General features: G+C 28.5%; 2 protein-coding genes across 11 annotated transcripts in view; one reads left to right on the forward strand and one right to left on the reverse strand.

The window, feature by feature from the left end:
• Positions 1–1,253: 1,253 nt before the first annotated feature.
• Positions 1,254–7,883, forward strand: LOC130898647 (transcription termination factor 2). Of its 4 annotated transcripts, none has more exons than XM_057808097.1 (8): positions 1,266–1,405; positions 3,013–3,339; positions 4,183–4,548; positions 4,804–5,014; positions 5,247–6,320; positions 6,440–6,897; positions 6,965–7,297; positions 7,443–7,883. In XM_057808097.1, the coding sequence occupies exons 2-8, from the start codon at positions 3,041–3,043 to the stop codon at positions 7,774–7,776; spliced, it is 3,075 nt and encodes a 1,024-aa protein (XP_057664080.1). In that variant the 5' UTR covers positions 1,266–1,405; positions 3,013–3,040; the 3' UTR covers positions 7,777–7,883. The 4 variants fall into 4 exon arrangements, with proteins under 4 accessions (XP_057664086.1, XP_057664080.1, XP_057664071.1 ...); XM_057808088.1 differs by having other exon boundaries at positions 1,296–1,405; positions 2,800–3,339; XM_057808078.1 differs by having other exon boundaries at positions 1,296–1,405; positions 2,966–3,339.
• Positions 7,884–15,031: 7,148 nt separating this feature from the next.
• Positions 15,032–20,005, reverse strand: part of LOC130898665 (mucin-5AC) — a 282,905-nt gene continuing 277,931 nt past the window's right edge. For all 7 annotated transcript variants that reach the window (XM_057808129.1, XM_057808113.1, XM_057808139.1 and 4 more), the window contains one exon: positions 15,032–19,076. In XM_057808129.1, the coding sequence (XP_057664112.1) occupies positions 18,944–19,076 (133 nt within the window). In that variant the 3' untranslated portion in view covers positions 15,032–18,943. The remainder of the gene's footprint in view (positions 19,077–20,005) is intronic.

Below are 20,005 nucleotides of genomic sequence, written 5' to 3' on the forward strand. Positions count from 1 at the left end.
ATTTGCATACATAAGGGGTTTTAAAGCTTGAGTTTGGGACAGTCGATTGTATATAAAAGAAAAATGTTGAAGGAACAGATTATCCCTTCCTGAAATTGATAATGTAATAAATTTATTTATATTGGGTAAAAAAGTAGGGAAGCAATTGAACAAAATATGTATTATTAATCCAAGTTTATTCATTTTAAATTATAATTAATAATATACTTACATCAATGTAGTATCTATTCATTAAAACGTTTTTAGTAATTGATTTATTGTTACATATTTTATGTACAATTTTCGAATTAATTTTTATATTAATAATTTCTTGGAAATAGTTATGACTTTTAAAAAGAATTTAATTTACTATCCTACTCTAATAGTTTGTGGCGCTCTTTTTAAAATTCTTCCACCTGCTACCTTATTTTACGTCCTTTCAACAGACACTTTTCGATACCTCTACCCTCCATACTTAGAACATAGAGTACTACTTTATGTTTTAAGATAACAAATAAGTGTGTTTCCTCTTAGGGCATGTTCTGTGGTATGAACCACCCTAAATAATATATATTACGCGCCATTAATAAAATTTGAATTTGCCAGTATTGTTCAAAATAGCATTAGTAGATCAGTTCAGACCCATTGTTGACGTCAATTTGGTTAGAACAAATAACATTTTCGTGATCCATGACTTTGTTCCATAAACATGCTCCATTCCAAGTTGATGATGGTCCAGTGATAAGAATTATAACTATGAAATATGTCAAATTTAGTATTACTCGTGTTAAGGTAACACTAAAAGCCATGGTGAAATTGGTTTCCGCAGCTACCAAAATGATAGTCATAAGATTTTATTTGAGCTGGGATAAAGATGAGGCTAGAAAAGAATAAACAATCTGGTACACAAACTCTACTTTCAACTCAATTTTACCAGCTGTAGTCAATAATTTACTGATATAGTATATTAGTTACAAACAAAAATAATTCATTGTTAAGGAATTAGTCACAATGCAGAGCACCAGGATTCCAATGACAACCAAGATCTTTTATTTATTACTCTGATAATAACGAAACCTGCTTTTTTTTAAATCAAGTTTTCATATTTAATTTCATCTTTTCTGTATCTTGTACATATTACGAAGTTTTAAAAATCCAGACTGTTTCTTGAAAACTATATATGCAAAATATATCAAACGGCATTTTACCAATAATGTAAAAAATAATTTTTAATTTTATAAAAAAATAACACTACCACGCCTATGGTATGAAGCATTAGTCAAGTTTTTATCTGCCAACTTTTTTCCCTCTGTTACTTCAGACATCGTAGATCAAAAAGAACCATTCCTAGATCGAGAGAGAACCAAGGAATTGATTAGTTTTATTTAAACTGACACTTTAATTAAACACTGCTTAAGAGAATTAGGTAAGTCTTTGTAATTAGAATTATAAAAAAGCAGTTTAAATACATCAATAATTTCTCATCATTTACGATTATTCTTCAATATATTTATACAAAAAAAACATCAAAATATTGCTAATAAATAACAAGGTTCTTTTGTGTTAAAATTACATATCTAATTGGATTAATGTTATCTTTTATTTGGTTAAAATTTATTAGAATTAAAATTGTATTTACTGAAAACTACTTTTTAAAAATAAAATGATACTTTACAAGTCTCAACAGATTTGAAAAAGGTAAAAATAAAAAGACATCTGTATGAATTTAGGATTCAGAAATCTACCTCTCAGGTTTCTTTGTATGTTCCCATAACTCATCCGCCTTTAAGACAGAAATTCAAAAAATCTGTTTAATTTTAAAGTTCCAAATTTTGGATTTCTTGATCTTGGTTTCTTCTTCAGTTTCTTGCTTATATAAATCTTACAGATCAGAACAAAATAATTACAATTATACAAAACTAGTCCAAATAAAATATATGAACATTATTGAAGGAGAAATATTGATAATTTTTTGTTTTTGAATGTCTAATGTACTTCGAATATGTTTAAATGCATCAAACTTTATGGAAAGTAATTGGATCTATTTGAAAGTTTGATAGTTTTCGAAGTGCTAATTTTAATACGGTCAATGCCCATTTCGCACTCCGAATTAAGTTCTGAATTAAAATTTCCGTGAATTGGAAAACTGACTTTGTTAGATTCCCACTTTTGATTCACCATTGTTATTTCGGGGGATATTAGAATCCAATGATTTTTTTATAATTTTTGAATATGTGATTTTGGCAAATGAACGGCTAATTGTTGAAGAAATGTTTTTGAAGTAGCGAAGCATTTAGATTTCACATGGGGGTGGGTTCCTCTTTAAATGATAACTGGTCCATTTTAAGGAGATTTATTAACAATTTTCGTCGAAAAACATAGGAGGTCGTTTAGGATAAGGAATTTCGATTGGGGTAGAATTATTTCGAAGGAATTTTGCGTGGGTATAGATAATGAGGAAAATATATGGAATTAACACTCTCTACACTCCTCGTAGTTTCTGAGAGCCCTTTCGAAAGATCTCTGTTTCTATCCATAAACAACAAAACCAAGTTGTTTTCTCAAATATTGACCGCCTCACCTTACGTAGCCTTTTCTATATGAGAAAGATTACCAGTGAACAACGGTTTAAATTATATACTTTAAATTTAGAATTAATCTCTGTATTGATATGCTGTAAGAAGTACTGTTTTTATACCTTTGAAACTATGCTGCTACTATTCATACTCAGGGAAGCACAATTAGTGAATATTTATCTATGAAATCCCCTTAAACACTTAAGACATCAATCCACGAATATCCAGTTGCCTATTGTTTCAGTTATAAAAACGGTTAAGGAAGTGACATCTGAAGTTAATCAACTTGACAAGTGTTTGAAAGTTTTTTTGAAAAAATACTTGAACGGAAAAAGAATTTCATATAAATTTTTTAAGGGGTTGAAGTGTTTTATCCCGAAAAATTTGAACAAAAAACGATTGTATTACAGGTGAACAAAATCCGCATATTGAATATACATTCTTTGTTTTTGTTCAGTACTGTAAGAAGTTTGGTTAAATAGTCAATGGCTAATAAAATGTATGATCATGACGAATCCGAAGATTACATATCAGATAGTGAAGAGGATATAAAAAATTTTTTATCAAAAAGTATTATTTCCGATTCAGATGATGAAGGACTGTTAAACTCTGGAAATGCCTCTAACTCACATAAAAGAAATTTGATACTATCTGACGATAGCAGTGTAGAAACTCCACACATAAATAGGAACCTGCCAATAAATATTGATTGTGATGAATCGATATTTATTGTTCATCGATCTAAAAATTTGAACAAAATCCTGGATTCAGATTCAGAAAATAGGTAAATGTTTTCAATTTCTTCTCACAAATTGATAAAATATTTCATGTGTGCTGGTATATTTTTATAGGCTCTACAAATCTAATTTTGTGTCAAATGTTTTATGTGTATTGTTTTATTCTGGACAATAACATTCCATTCAGTGCCATTTAGAGTCCTGTTAATGTAGTAATTCTGGTAGTATTTTTATAGACTTGATGTCATCTTTTCATATTCACTCCAGCCATATATTCAGCTGTAGATTTTTGTTCTTACAAAAAATTTAAAGTATATGTTCATGTATCAAACCTCCTCATCCAGAGGTTAAATGTATGATATATTTACTATAAATTATACCTTTTAAATTATGTTTATCAATGTGGAAAATTGTTTTATGTTTCATGTCATCTAATGTTGATGTAAACACCATTGGAAACATCATGTAAAATTGTGTTTATATCTAAATGTTTTTGTTCTTTTATATTATTATGAAAATGAACTTGCTTATGAATCAGTGAATCAAATTTTAACATAATCTTTCGAAGTATTCTAGAAATATTATATTTTCTATGAATATATTTATGCCTTAACGGGGCATAAATATAAATAAAGGGGTAAAACTCTGAAATATACTATTTTTCACTATTGTCTTAAAAGTGGAAGCAGCATGCTTATCTGTGAAATAGATGAGGTTACTTCTCACTATAAAATAAACACTCTAAACAGAATATAATTAGCAACCATTGTCTCATTTATAAATACATTTCCAACATCTTAAATAATGAAGATTTCCACATGTCTAAAATTATTTCATCATTTCATGGTTATCCTTTCTATAACTTACTGTATAGTAGACATATTTTTTAGTTCAACTAAGGAAAATCCTGTAGACTCATCAATCGATCTACAGAAAACAAATGAAAATGACGTGATATCTAGTGATTCTGAAGATAAACAGTTCATTGGTAACAGAATAAATATAAGGCAAGATATTTTCTCTACAAGTATAAATAATTCGGAATCTTCTGAAGATGAAAAACCTACTGATACTGCTGGACCTTCAAGTAAATGTAGGATATCTCAGGATTTTAAGCAAAAAAAGTTATTAAGTAGTACTATTATGGATTTTGGAAGCCCATCAGGCACTCCAGTAAATAAGGAAGGAAAAAGGATATTGAATAAATCAATAGAAACACCAAGGCAGATTAAGCATATGAAAGAAATGATTCCCAGGTAGATATTGCAAGTACTATAAATTATACCTTTGATAGCATGTTCTTTAGTATTAATCATTAGGGTAAATGTAATTAACATGAATGTTTCTAAATCAATATTATTTAAATTTTCATACTTAATAACAAATTGACTCATTCTCTTTTTATAGAAAAAATACTAATTGTAATATGTATTGAAGTGAAAGTTTATTAGTTGTATCAGAATTTATGATTTATTTTAAAATTTTGAAAGATATTCATATAATAATTTCAGTACTGAAAGACAAAGATCATTCAATTCTCCAAAAGCCACTACTTCCAGGACAGTAAGCAAAATAATAATATCTGATGATGAAAGTGATATAATTGATGTGAGTGATGGGTCTATTACTAATACAATTAAGAATAGTAGGCAGCCAACAATTCCTGAATTATTGAAAAAGAGGCCAATAGCTGCAGAAAAAAACATAACAAATTGTATAGAGGTATGTTTTTCACGTTTACTCTATACCTTTTTTATGTGATTATTTGAAACATTGCTGTTGATAAATCGATATATCAATGAAACTAATAAATAATATTAACATCTTAGACTCTAATATTTTTGATATTAAATTTTCCCAATTTATGATTTCAATTAATTATTCAAGTAACTAAAGTTTCATATTACTTTTCTGATATGATTATGCATTATCTAAAAGCAAACTTTGGTTTTAGGTTTCTCCTGAGCAGTATCAGCAACAAGAAGAGAAGATACAAAGATTAGGTTCAGAATTACAAAGAACTGCAGATCTAATAGAAAGTATTAATTTAGAGTTTCTGCCGGATAAGGGCGTTTCTTTAAAAAATAGACAAGTGGAATTAGAAGCAAAGCATTTAGAAGAAGTACAGATACTTTCCAATATGAAAATATCAGCTCAGACTGAGCCACAAATCTCATCATGGAAGGAAATTGAGGCTGGAGCTGTAAAAGTTCAACCAAAGACTTTTGGAAGAAAAGCAATGTCAACCTATAATGCTCAAAAATCGTTGACAATCGATAGATTACAACAGTTACATGGTTCTTTAGCATCTTGTCCAAAAGAAAATGACTTGGCTGAACCTCCAAAAGGTTTAAAAGTAGATCTAATGCCACATCAACTTAGAGCACTCTCTTGGCTTATGTGGCGTGAGAAACAAAAACCTTCTGGAGGTATCTTAGCAGATGACATGGGCCTTGGGAAAACATTGACCATGCTGTCTCTAATGTTGAAATGCAATGAAATGAAAGAGGAACATTCTGATCAAGAAGACAATCAAGAGCAAGAGCCAAATAAGAAACAACAATATAAGGGAGGTACATTAGTGGTCTGTCCAGCTAGCCTTCTAAACCAGTGGTCTGAAGAATTAGAGAGAAGGACAAAGAGAGGCTTAGCCTCTTGTGAACTTTACCATGGACCAAAAAGAGAAACAAAACCAAAAATATTAACCAAATATGACTTAGTAATAACTACATACAGTATTGTTAATAATGAAAACGAAAAAAACGGTGCTATTTTTAGAATAAATTGGAGAAGAATCATTTTAGATGAAGCTCATCAAGTCAGAAATTACAAATCTCTCACATCTGCTGCTGTTTGTAGATTAACTGGAATATCCAGATGGGCATTAACTGGAACTCCAATTCAGAATAAAGAATTGGATATGTATGCATTGTTAAAATTTTTAAGATGTTCACCATTTGATGATTTAGTTGTATGGAAGAGATGGGTTGGAGATAAAACTACTGGAGGGACTGAACGCTTACATATGGTTTGTATTTGTAGTTAAATTAATAAAAAATATAAAATATTTTGTGTATCCCAAATTTCTATATAAACAAATTTAAGAAGAAAATTTCAAACTTTTATTCTTTTAATTAACCTTTGCAGGTCATATCGTCCCTTATGTTAAGAAGAACAAAACCTGAACTAATTGAAAAGGGACTATTGAATAGTATGCCAGAACGCAAACATAAAGTTGTACCTGTTGATTTAACTAAGAGTGAACGAAGTGTTTATAGCAAAATATTAATATTTTCTCGTACACTTTTTGCCCAATTTTTACATCAAAGAGCTGAAAGAAATCAGGATGCCAGAGAGTATGAAGAAACTCCAGAATCTACACCTAACCAGGAATATTTTACAATGAGACAAAAATTATTAAGACTGAATAAATTGAAGGACATAAAACAACATGAGATTTTAGTTTTACTTCTTCGATTAAGGCAAGTTTGCAATCATCCTTCTCTTATAACGAGTATGCTTGATGAGAATATGGAATTTTTGGGAGATGATGACAGTCAGTCAGATAATGCTGGAGCTATGGACTTTCTTGACCAACTGAACAAGTAAGTTAGAATAGATTGGAATAATTTAGAGATTTTGCATAAGTAAGTATCTGTATCTGTTTTTCAGTTTAACTATTGATGATAAACAAGAAGATGAACCTAACAGAACATCAGATTCAGGAGCATCTGCAGAAGAAGGTTCAGCTTTGAGAGATGTTGTGAAAAACGTTTTACATCCTTCTGATCCTATATTCTGTAAGACTAATATGAGTAGCAAAATAAAAATGGCCATAAAAATTCTAAAAAATGATGTCTTGTCCAATAACGATAAAGCTGTGATAGTGTCACAATGGCCTTCATTTCTGAATCTCATTGGGTACCACTTAAAAGAGGAGCATATACATTTTGAACAGTTAGATGGCAGTGTTCCTGTTATCAAAAGGATGACTATGGTTGACAGGTATATTAATTTAGCGTTTATATTATACTACTATAGTACTGATTTTAATTTTTAAAACTTAGCTTAACGTTTTAATCAAATTTTTTAAAATCAATCAGATACTGTATACATATCTATCAATATATGTTAATAATTGATTTTTTAGGTTCAATGACCCCAAAGACAAAATTCGGATATTATTATTGTCTTTAACTGCTGGGGGAGTTGGTTTAAACTTAGTTGGAGCAAATCATTTGTTTCTATTGGATCTCCATTGGAATCCACAATTAGAAAACCAGGCGCAGGATCGAATTTACAGGGTTGGTCAATTGAAACCAGTATTTGTGTACAAATTAATGGCGACAGATACTATTGAAAAAAGAATTTTGGATTTACAAGTAAAGAAATTAGAAATTGCTAATTCGATGTTAACTGGATCTGTTCAAGTCAATAGAAATAAATTAACATTACAAGATTTGAAAATGTTATTTGATATGTAAAAATTCTCAACTATTATTTATTTTTTTAAGTTATATTTTGATTTATTTTATTGTTATAACTATTTTTGTATCTGTACATGTTTTGTTAATAAAAATTTATTTTACAATGTTGTCATTATTTCTATTGAACCTATCTTTGTTCCAGTCTATCTTTCAAATATTTTGCAAATTCTTTATAATTTTATTATGTATATCTAACTTGTGTTTGTATATCTATTGTTTGTTCAAAAGTTGGTATGGGGTATGAAAATCACTCCTCAATTTTTTTCTTACCAGATGTGATATGGGTTTATAGTTAACCCATCCATTAGAGTTCTCATGATGTTTCCGCAGATACATAGTTCCATACATACAAATTGTTGAAAGTTGTCGGTACATGTAAAATGGTCTAGTTCCTTTGTTATTTTATTATTAACTACATAATAATTGTTTTTAAGGGTTTTTCAGAAAAGTTGAATAGGTTAGGTAATTAGATTAAAGATGGATTAAGTTCAATCCTTTATTGTATTATCTTAGATTCACACCAGAATACTATTTTGTAAATGTTCAGACTGTAGACATATTGATTAAATGTGTAAAGAATTTGTAGTAGAAATAATATGGTTAGTGAATAAAACAATGTTAAATTACAACGCCATATTTTATTGTGCATACAATAATACAGGTATATACATATACACTTTTGAACATACTTTTGGAAAGATTTATTGGACAGAATTTAACAATAAATATTTTAAACAATAAAACAATTCTTATCAGATTAATTTGAGTATAGAAACTCAGTATATTGAAACGCATCTTTACCTAAGTTTCACTTTTATTGCACTTATATTTTAATATACAGGGTGACGTAAAGTGACGGTTATTATATAATGGATATTAAAACTGTCAAGTATGCTGATATCAATGTATTTTTTACTGATATTTTCGCATAATGTGCATTTTGGATATGTATAAATCACATTTTGTGGTTTTTTGGTTTGTCCTTAAACATATACTTTTGCTTTATAACAAAGGAAAGTTCACAGGAAGATCACAAATTATTGTGAGTATTTTAAAGGAGTAAAAACCTAAGAAAGTCTAAACTATGTGATGTAGTCGCTAGACCTCGATACTACTCAATTTTTTTAGGTTATTATATTTTTGGAATTGATTTGCTGTGAAAAAAAAACAATCTAAAAAGTACAGTAGTTACAGTTCTCATCTTATATTGACTTGCTGTTGAAGTAATGCAGTTCTAGAACCATGTATACATTTACAGGCATTAACATCTGCAACTTCTAAAATATTTTGGTATGTTTGTTACGTGAAAGTGTTAGATCTACTTAAAGGTGGATATAAATTCAAGGAGCTACGTATTTTGAAACAAATATTTTAAGAACAGACTTGTGTAGGTGATCTTTGATGTTTTTTTATTATTTGCGAGGTATCTGAACAATACATAGTAGAATGTGTAATAAAGCATACCTACTTGTTGATTTCAGCTTATCGACAGTTTTGAAAGAAACACTTGTACTTACTATTTACTAGATTATTCCCTAAACATTTTTGTTGTTTTGTGACTCACCCTGTTTTTCCACAGATTGTCTACGACTTTGATGTATTTTTCAAATGTTTTACAAAGAAAATACAATTGCAATAAAAATATTCAGATGAACACACCATATACACTGTATAAATGTCATAGTCATGAGATTCTAAATATATTACTCCGAAAGAAAATATAGAAAAAATTGAGCTACATTTATTGACATTGATTAAATGTTGAAAATTGTATTATTACTGATATAAAATGAGCACATTTTCCATATTGAGAATAATATAGAATTATAACCATTACATAACACACCTGTTAGCAGATCTACATTTTTGTGGATGTTGACAAAAAATTATAAATGGTATATAAATATAAAAGTAGGTACTAAAACAATATAGAAACATATTTTGAGTTATTTATATGGGTCGACATTGTTTAAAGTTAATTAATTTAACTCTTCAACACTGATACTTGTAATCAAAGTACCTATGTAGTTTCTACTTACTTTTAATTATGGGCTGAAAGGGAAATTTTGTATGAGAAATTAGCAAACATTTGAGAACATCTTTGAATGATCATTAACATTTATATTCGAAACATCAAGAAATTGGTTTCTCAAAATTAAAATAACATGTAGGTTAAATCAAAAGCTTGTTCATAATCTTTTTTATAGAAGTTTTTCAATTCCAAAGTTACTCACAAAGAAGTTAAGTAGCTTTTATCTACATATTAATAAATAAAAAAAACTAAATGTTTCCATTCGGAATCCATTGGTTTGAGTACACTGAAAGATTATTCTGGTAAAACTTTCAGCTTAGCTAGTGACCATTTATTTATAAGAAATTGAGAATACAACTCACCTTTAAAATAACCCAATTGCGGAGCTATTTGTTGTAATTTCACGTTGAGTAATTTAATGTTTAAAAATATGTAGATCTGCCGAAGGTTTTATACAATTTTTTAACATGTTCAAAAATCAAAGCGGTTGCAAGCAAAATTTTCAAAAATTACTTTTGAATAATTAATTGTATAAATATATTTTTTTGATTTGGGTTCCGATGGTGTTCGATTAGGTATTTTTAACAGTTGATCTTACAGCTAATTTATAGGTATTCTAAATGTTGAATGAGGAGGTCACAGCCGCATTGATTCATTTTAATTTTTTAAAGATGGAGTTAAATTTTGAATTTCAGGTACAGGTAGGGGGGAACGTTTTTTATAGTTATTTCAAAATAAGCATGTTGTCGCATATTTCTACCATAGAACTACAGAAATACAGAAAACTTAATATTTCATTTTTTAATATGTATATATAAATATATATATATATATATATATATATATATATATATATATATATATTAGTTTACTTCTTTTACTTTTAATAATTTTTTATAAGAAAGATAAAAAATTATTTAAAAAAAACAAATCTTGAAACAGAAGAGAAATATTTATATATATATATATATATATATATATATATATATATATATATATATATATATATATATATTAATATTTTTATAAGTATTTAAAATGAGATGAATGTAAAAATGCATTTGGCATATTGATAAAAAGGTTTCTGAAATTCATAAAGGTTGTAGATGATAATTGCATAGTTAAGTTGCCTTTTTGCTAATGTCTTATGTAAAAAATGTTGTTTTGAATATTGGAATTCATTCAATCAATTTCGTATCTATAGTGCAGAAAGTGAGGAACTGAGAAAGACTTTTTCTTTTTTTCAATTTATCAATGTTCTTTTTCAAGAACGTTATATTTCCTATATATGTGCAATTTGACAGGACGATTCAATGTTATATTATTTGATATAGGTACAAAATTTCATTGAAAAAATTACTGTAAATTTTCTGTAGTTATAGGTTAAAAGGAAAAAGAAGTGGGAGGTGATTTTCCAGTATATTTTTCATATACATTCATTTTGAGCTTATTGCAAACTACACGTCCCCATTTTAATTCAACGCGATGGCGATGTAGGGGTTAAATAATTTTTTTGGCAAAATCTAACCATAAAACTTGAAACACTTAAAAAATGTCAGTTGACAATTATTATGAAAATATAATAATTGCCAAATCCTTGTATAATATATGCATTTTGGTATTTTAGCCTATTTACAAATATACAAGCTTAACTAAATATGTCACGTGACACTTTTAAACTTGGCACAATAAATTTGGATTTGGGGACAATGCTGGAAAATCGGGAAACGTTTTTAGCTCGGATTATTTGCAATTCCATTATACATTTATCTACATAATAGAAGACGAAAATATGTAAGAATGACTTTTGTTAAACTACAATATATTTTCCAGAGAAGCAATAAAAATAATTTACATGTATGTGTAGTTGATGTGTTTAATTCCTTAGTTACTGTTGTAATCATACAGATCAGTTAATAATGAAGATATTATTTTGGTTTTGTGAGAATTTACCTCTGATTTTAAAGATTGGGAACCGATGGCGATATTCTCAGATCCATCTGATCCAAGTGTCTATTGTCATCCTTTCGCTAACTCGGTTTACTCTTGCCTTTACGAAAACTTAGTAACACATGCTGAAAATTCAGCTTCACTTTTCTTTAGATCCTTTAAGGAAAGTATGTGGTTGTCAAAATGCAGTTCAAAATGTTCACACATGGAGTGCCATGATTTGTGGAACTATTTACAGTATTTACTAGAGCATTTTGTACTGATACCAGTATTCAGTATTCCGCAATAATTGTATTCCTTTTGATAAATATAATGATATATAACGATATATTCACCTAAGCATTTACAACATACTTATAGTTTTCAAATTATATTTTATTATATTTTTTGTTTATTGTTGATAGCTCGATCGATATTTATTCAAGTTTTCCAATTATGGAGAACAGAAAGAGTACCTTATTTGATTTCATTTCATATTTCTTCATCTTTATTTGATTTATGGTCGTGATGCTAAAATAGGTAGAAACAAAAGTTGTTCGAGAATTTTATAGTTTCTTTGACGTTTAAGGTAAAATGAGATTAATACATTGAAGCTCTCTCGGATTCCATCAGTCACACATATCAATATTCTTTATAGTGTGTTTACTTACAATTTTGTTTCGTACACGTTTTTAAAAAAAAATATGTGTCAGATACATTTTTTCAGCAAATTTTCTGTCAACGTTGATGGTTCTAATTAGTCTCTACCCAACTGGTATTTTTGATTCTTTACCAGCGTATGCCTTCTATAAATATGCTTTAGGTGATAACCATTAGATACCTTATTTGAAACTATGGCATAAATATCGATATTAATATATTTTCATACATTTTTGCTCCTGCCAGTTGATTCTAAATCATTCACACATGGGTTTCCAATAATATTTTTCATTTCTTATTGATGCAGACTTTTATGTGGATTTAGCCGCTGTATTTGCAGTTTATGTATATATATGTATATTTTTGTCTAAAAGCAATACTCTTCTACTCGTTAACATCGAAGGTAGTTGGGATGTTTCATTTTCATACACTTTTACTTCGTGGCGTTTGAGTAGTTTTTGACGTATGATTGTGATTAAGTAGTTTAAGTCATTCTTAATATTTATTCTAAAAAAATAATTATGTGAAAAATTTTGGGACTTAATATAAAATTGATTTTGACGTGAATTACATCAAGAATTGCAAATAAAATCTGATCCGCTGTTGAAAGTGCTACCTGGGCAAATAAATACTTCGATTTGAATACATCAGTTATATACCTATATAACATTCATAATATAGTGAATTGCGTCATGTACAAAAAATTACAGTTTTTAACATCAAAGAGAAATTGATATTAAAAATTCCATTTTTTGATACAATCCTTTTGTCACTATAAATAAGGTACACATAAAACATCTAATACATCAATAGAAATTGAGTGTCAAGTTACATATCAAATAACAAAATAGAGATGAATGAAAACTTAGTTCAACTGACAGTCATTTTTTAACGTCATATTACTCCATAACCGATTCATGCAATCATAATTTTTGATTTTGATTTGAAAAAAAAAATTAGTTTGATATGTATCTACTGAATAGAAATTTACGTGTCTTATTTTTTTGCTAAATATAGGTAACTAACATTCGTGAATAACAATTAGCAAAATTGTGCGAAATTTGAATTTTGCTCAGAATTTTTCATTATTTCAAGTTCATTAACTTCAAATAATAAAAACTTTAATGCAAAAAAATTTTTGTCTAACGAATTCGAATAATGATTTTAAAAATGCGAAACATATTTTTATGCCAATAAAACAGTGTTAATGAGGACTGATAATTGTGTTTTAATTACTATTATCTGATTTATAATTAGTTTTAAATCATTGTTTATTTTGAATTTGAAGTAGTTCGCGGTTTCATGTTTCGCTATATTAAATATACGGAGAAAACTGTTTTTGTTGTTGGTTAATTATGAGAAAAAAATTTCGAGTATCAATGAAACATTATTTTTACGTGGAAAAACAATTGAATAAAGCGGGAAAAATATACATAAATGTTATGTGGAAAGTGTTCCGTCCCATGGAATGGTTTCTAAGTGGTGTTTTGCTTTTAAAACTAACCAAGTGAATTCGGATGATGTTCAACATCCGAGACCACCATTTACTGTAGCTAGTCAAGAAATGATTCATAAAATTCATGCCACTCTGTGTTTTTTGATTCCAAATATGTAATCTTTTTGACTGTTTAGAAAAAGGAGAAACAAAAACTGGTCAATATTATGCTGATTTTGATCCATCACGATAATGCGCCTGTTCATTCGTCCGCTATTGTTAGCACTGAGTTACGATTTATTACCTAGTGAAGTGAAGTACTTTTTTTATTGAAAAGCTACTCTTCTGTCACACCGTCTTCGTATTTGTGAAAAGTCTGCGGAAGCTAGTCACGGAAACGAAAAAATCTAGTGCAGGTGGCCTAAGGGCCTTCTCACACCAAACGAATCCGAATCAATCAGAAGTTTAAATGTGAAGGGACTCTTTTCCCGCCTTCAGATCGGACGAATCTGGTTCAATCAGGTTGGATTCGAGGTCGCACTTGATTCAACCTGTCAGATTCCTCGTCCGGTCAGTCTTGAATCAACAACCATACGAGATGGACGTGGAGGAAAATTGGCGAATAATTAAACATTCCAGGTAAGAATTATTCAGGTTGATTCAGCTGGTGTGAAAGAGTGGAGATGACGAATCAGATTCAACTTGATTCGGAGTGATCCAGATTGATTCGGATTCGTTTGGTGTGAAAGGGGCCTAAGTCGATCGTTGAGATAAAACAAATCTCGCGAAATTTTTTAGTTTTCGGTCATACTATTGTAGAATGTACTGAAAGTTTTTATAAATATTACATGTAGTATGCTAGGTATGATTTGGTTTGATTAATTTGTCCTTTTATAAATACAAATTGAGCATAATATATTTCTCTTCATATAGAAGATGTTTGCGTCATTTTTTCTTCGATTCCAAAATCATACTTTATAATAGGCTGAACAATCTAGATAAATTTAAACAGGTGAGGTAGAAAATATTAGTAACAATATGTTTGCAGTAAATTAGTATTAGGATAGGTATATTTCAAAGGTAAAATTCTAGTTGAGATGTTGATGTCTAAGAAAAATCGTTTCCTTTTTTATACGATACTTACCCGCAGTAATTAGTAGTTAGGCAGTGAAAAACATAATATAATCCCAAACAAAAAAGAAATAATAACTTTATTATTCAACAGTAAAATCATTACAACTAGAAAAGCATTCAGAAACAACAAAAATAAGAATATTTGAAGATGGTTTTTCTTCTTATATGTATATAATCGTTAACTTTGAAAAATGGCCATCAGTTCTGAAGAGGTACATTCAATATAACAACAATTAATTGATAGATCTGAGCACCTGATACTTAGACTACCAAAATTCTGGCCCAGTCTGGGTAGTCTGGGGCAAGTTAGAGTGGCCTAGTATACTTAACCTACATTCTAACACCTTATAAGGAGCCCGAAAAAACATACAGCTTGTTCAAAAACATTTAACAGTGATATTTCTAAGATAAGCACTTAACCTAGGTTTAATGTCGCTGGGACATTCACATTACTAACAATATACAAAATATTATTTACTTATCGTGTATGAATTCAATAGAATGTCGAAAAATTTTTTATTTCAAATATTCTATTCGTAAATTAGCAACTCAAACGAATATTTTGGAACATTCTTCCAAACAACACAATATCTGTAATACTTGTCATAAAATTTCTAGAGTATGTTGCATCTAGGTCATTTATATTTGAAATTTGGCTGATTATCTTAATCAAAGAAGAAAGAATATAAGCCTGTGGTTCCCTAGGATATTGTTGATATTAAATTAATATATAATTAAATAAGAAAATATCTTTTTTATTGATTTAGTGATAGTGCATTGTATACTTAATAATTATATTCAAAGGTTTTTAACAGATAATCACAACCTTTTCTATTAAGGAAGTTAGTTAAGTTCAAAGTAAGAGGCTATAAATACATATTCAATACAGGTGTGCAAAGGTCGTGATTTAGTGTCTCGTAGTCCATTAGTCCATAAGCTCTTTTTTCCTCTTAAATTAGTAATGTAATTCTAGCCAAGGTAGTTCCGGATCATAACATTCCAGACAAAAAAGCTGTTAAAATATGCTTTGAATTATTAGAATTAATTGTATCTTTTATGCTGAAATAACCATCCTACAATTAACGATGAGGTATAAAATTTTGAAATAAGGCAATAAAAGTAATGCGTAAAACGTATTCCACAGTTTCCAATAATGCCGATAAATTTTTTATACATATTTTATAATTACATTTTTTGGGACCTATAAAATTAAAAACGATTTAAGAACATACTGAATTTATTATAAACGGTGATGTATGTTTAAATACTAATAGATGCAACGATAATATATTTTTTATTTAAAGTTCACAAATTATATCTAGAAATTTTGTAGATTATTAGTAACATACACATAAATAAAATAACGTGGATTGTCATTTTTCAATGGAAAAAAACTCGACCAACTCGAACTCACCACAGACCTCTAAAATTTATATCTAATATTATACATACAATAACATGTACAAATATTTTATTATATCAAGTTTTAATATATATAATAGATTCATAGTAATAGACTTTTAAAAAGATCACAACACAGAGTTAAGAGTACCTACTTGCGCTTTTAGCACACTCGGCACTGTTTTGAGTTAAAAAAATTTAAAACTATCGATTTGTCTCGAATTTCCTTTGTGGCACATCATCATTCATGCAGATTCATTTAGGTAATTTTCTTACAATATTTCTAAAAGACAATTATAATCATTTCCTAGAGAGTAAATATTAGTAAGTAGATAAATTCTTCTAAGTTCTAACTTAAAATAATTGTTAATGGAAAAATAAAACACTCATTATATTGAGCAAATCCACTAGGTATTTTTTTGTAAGCAAAATCGAGACAAGTTGGCAGTTTCGCTGACGTTATATAATACGTATTTTCATTACAATATATTATTTATGGCCGTTTTTGATATTTGATTAATATTTGAGTTCAGATCTATTGCTCAAACATGTCAAAAATGATATTAAATAAGAATACATTCAAAACTGTTACTTAGTTATAGTATATATGTATAACATTTCTGTTTGTTTATAAATAACCAACAATTACGAGTTCATTATTCACATAATCTATTATTAATCTACTTTTTATGTATGACTTTGATGCGATTATACAAATATTTTGTTCAATAGTCTACTGATAGGCATAGAAACAATATAGGAACAGTTAATGAAAGGCAGATCTGCCATTGATGGCATCAGAATATCATTTTTTTCACTCCAGACTAGTTTTAGAACGTTTCGGATAAAAGAGTGGCCACAAGGAATGGCATACTGTGTGAATGCCGGTATACTATAATATTAAGATCCTCTGTTGTGATTAAGAAAGGTTCACGATAAACTAATTCAATACATATAAACTGAACCAAGCTCATACACTAACTCATAATTAATAGTTCAATGAATTGGAAACTTTAGATAGAAATTATACTTTAATCTGAATTCCTCTAACGAAACATATTGAGTGCTACATTGTTATTATGAGACAAATATGGACAAATCATAATACTTTTTAGATGATATATAATATAATTTTATGAAAAGAAAGAATTTACAGAAAATAAGATTTCAAGTTCAAGTGTTTCAACTGTTCCATAATGTTTCTTGTGGCTCCCACCAGCCAGTTTTAATATATGTGTTGATGAATTACACATCTTTTGTTTGTTTTGGATTATACTTTATATATAAAATATTTCGATGAAGAAAAAGCATTAGATACTCTTTTTATTCTATGAAGATGTTTTCTTTAGCCATTTTTCCTAAATTCTTTTAATCTTTATCTACATTTTATTTAGTTAACTAATCTATTTCTTCAAAAAGTTTAGAATTCTCTGAACTGTAGTTTTTGTAAAAAGGTTTGTAAAGAGTTTTTCTCATTTTTTCATTCAAGAGATTGATATAAACATGGACCTATTGTTAAAATATGCTATTAGAGAATATATTTTTAATTGACATGATTATAACGGTATAAATTGGATCAATTTTTGTTTCACGTGAAAGTGAGATTCAGTTTCTGGCAAAATATGTAGAAAAAGAAGTGTTTATCTATCAGAATACACTAGAAGATTGTTGTTAAATACTCATTTTTCAACAACTAGATGTAGAGTAGGGTATCATATTTTTGTTATCACAGTAATTTTATTAGATTACATATTCATTTGCTTGTTCAGTCACAAATTTATTACGCATTACCTACCTACTTTTCATATATCTCTTTTACAGTTTTTTTCGTCAACTTTATAATCATGTGAAAAATACGCAACATAAGCTTTTGTCATTTTCCTATTTAATGGTTTTTATTTGTTTTATGTAATTAATTTTTTAATTATAATAAAAATAATACATATTTTTTTTAATTGACAATGAAGTGTGTAGTATTTGAGTTCATCGTTGTGATCATCGATGTATGAAGATTAAATTTGTAAAACACGTATAAGAATATTTATTAAACATCTGGGTTGGAGATTCAACTCCATTGCAATTTATGTTGAAGAATACTAGGTAATTTTTTTTGGGAAAATTATAAAATTTCAAAAGTATTCGCTAGATATGGTGATTATACATTTTGAAAAAGTAACAGTTTTTGAGTATTCCCTGCATTTTGAGCACTATTTTATTTATACCAGATCTAATGGTGTGATGTTGATGATGAATAGCAATGACGCTCTTTGAATAGTGTCTCACTCGACATTCGAAAAGGCACTAACGTTACTTTATTTTCGTAACGTAACACAACCCCTATTTTAATATTAAATATAAATCTCTGTTATATGTGGTTTGTAATTTGTACACTACTACTCTAAAATTTTTTACCTACTGTTTTTTTCTAACTTCTGAATAACAAACGTTTGTTTTTCGAAAAATTTGAGGTGGCTTCTTCGATCTGACTCTTATTTTTTATTTTTGATTGCCCTTTACTGCTTTTTGATTAAATTTTTCTGTTTATTTATAAATGAGTATTAGTTTTGCTAAGACTAAGTACTAAACGGGCTTGGCACGGAAAGTTCGTAGCTGGGAGTATCTTTTTCTTTTCTCTTGACTGGTTCAGCGTCAGGGGGTCGATGAGACTTCATATGGGCACTACGACTTTTGATTTTTGTGAACACTCTGTCAATAAGAAACATTTAAAAATTATTTTTTTTTCAAAAGAGTGGTCCTGATTTTTTCGTGCTTATGCCTTGAATAAAAATAAAGTCAAGAGATTCATTCCGATATTAATCACTGGAATGATGCTTTAACTAACTTTTGTCTAGTAGTTACCATACTCTTAACTTGGGAACCACCTTGTATGATTTTTTTGTTATTCCGAATGTTTTAGTAGATTCGATTCATATAGTTTGGATTCAAATAATCTGTTTAAGTAGATAAGATTCATATGCTTCCTATTCATGTCAAAATTATTTATAAAACTCATATAAAGAGAACCGTTTCCATTTTCAAGTAAATATGGAGAAAAAAGAATTTCGAGTGTCGATTTAAGTTTGTAAAAAAAACAATTACGGAAACTAACGAAAAGTTATGTAAATATTATGTGAAATGAGCACGGACGATGTTGACCGTCCGAGACTGTCATTTACGTTCTCTACCTCAGAAATGTTTGTTAAAATATGTGCTCTTGTATTTAGCGATAATATAATAAAACTACCGGGTATAACTAATAAAATCAATATTTCAACCGAATGAAAATAAATCTATAAGCTTGGTGCTACGATTATTTAATGCTGATCAAAACCTAGCTTGCATTATGTAGCGAAGCTCCGAAAATCTGCTAATATTTGCTTTTGCTGTTTAGATTTTTGTTGTTGTAGTGACAAAATAGGTTTGAATGATATTCTAAGCAATAATTTTAAAGTCACCAATACGTAATATCAAAATGAATATGGCGTTTCCTCCAAGTTTATTTGAATTATTAACAAGGTGTGGTTTCCAAGCTATGATTCAAAATGATTCACCGACAAAATATAAAAATAGATTGATTATTCAAACAATTATCCTTGTTAATCAAATACTATGTATTTTTTTACAACATATTTGGA

Source organism: Diorhabda carinulata, chromosome 1, assembly GCF_026250575.1.
Source record: "Diorhabda carinulata isolate Delta chromosome 1, icDioCari1.1, whole genome shotgun sequence".
NCBI classification, from domain to species: domain Eukaryota; kingdom Metazoa; phylum Arthropoda; class Insecta; order Coleoptera; family Chrysomelidae; genus Diorhabda; species Diorhabda carinulata.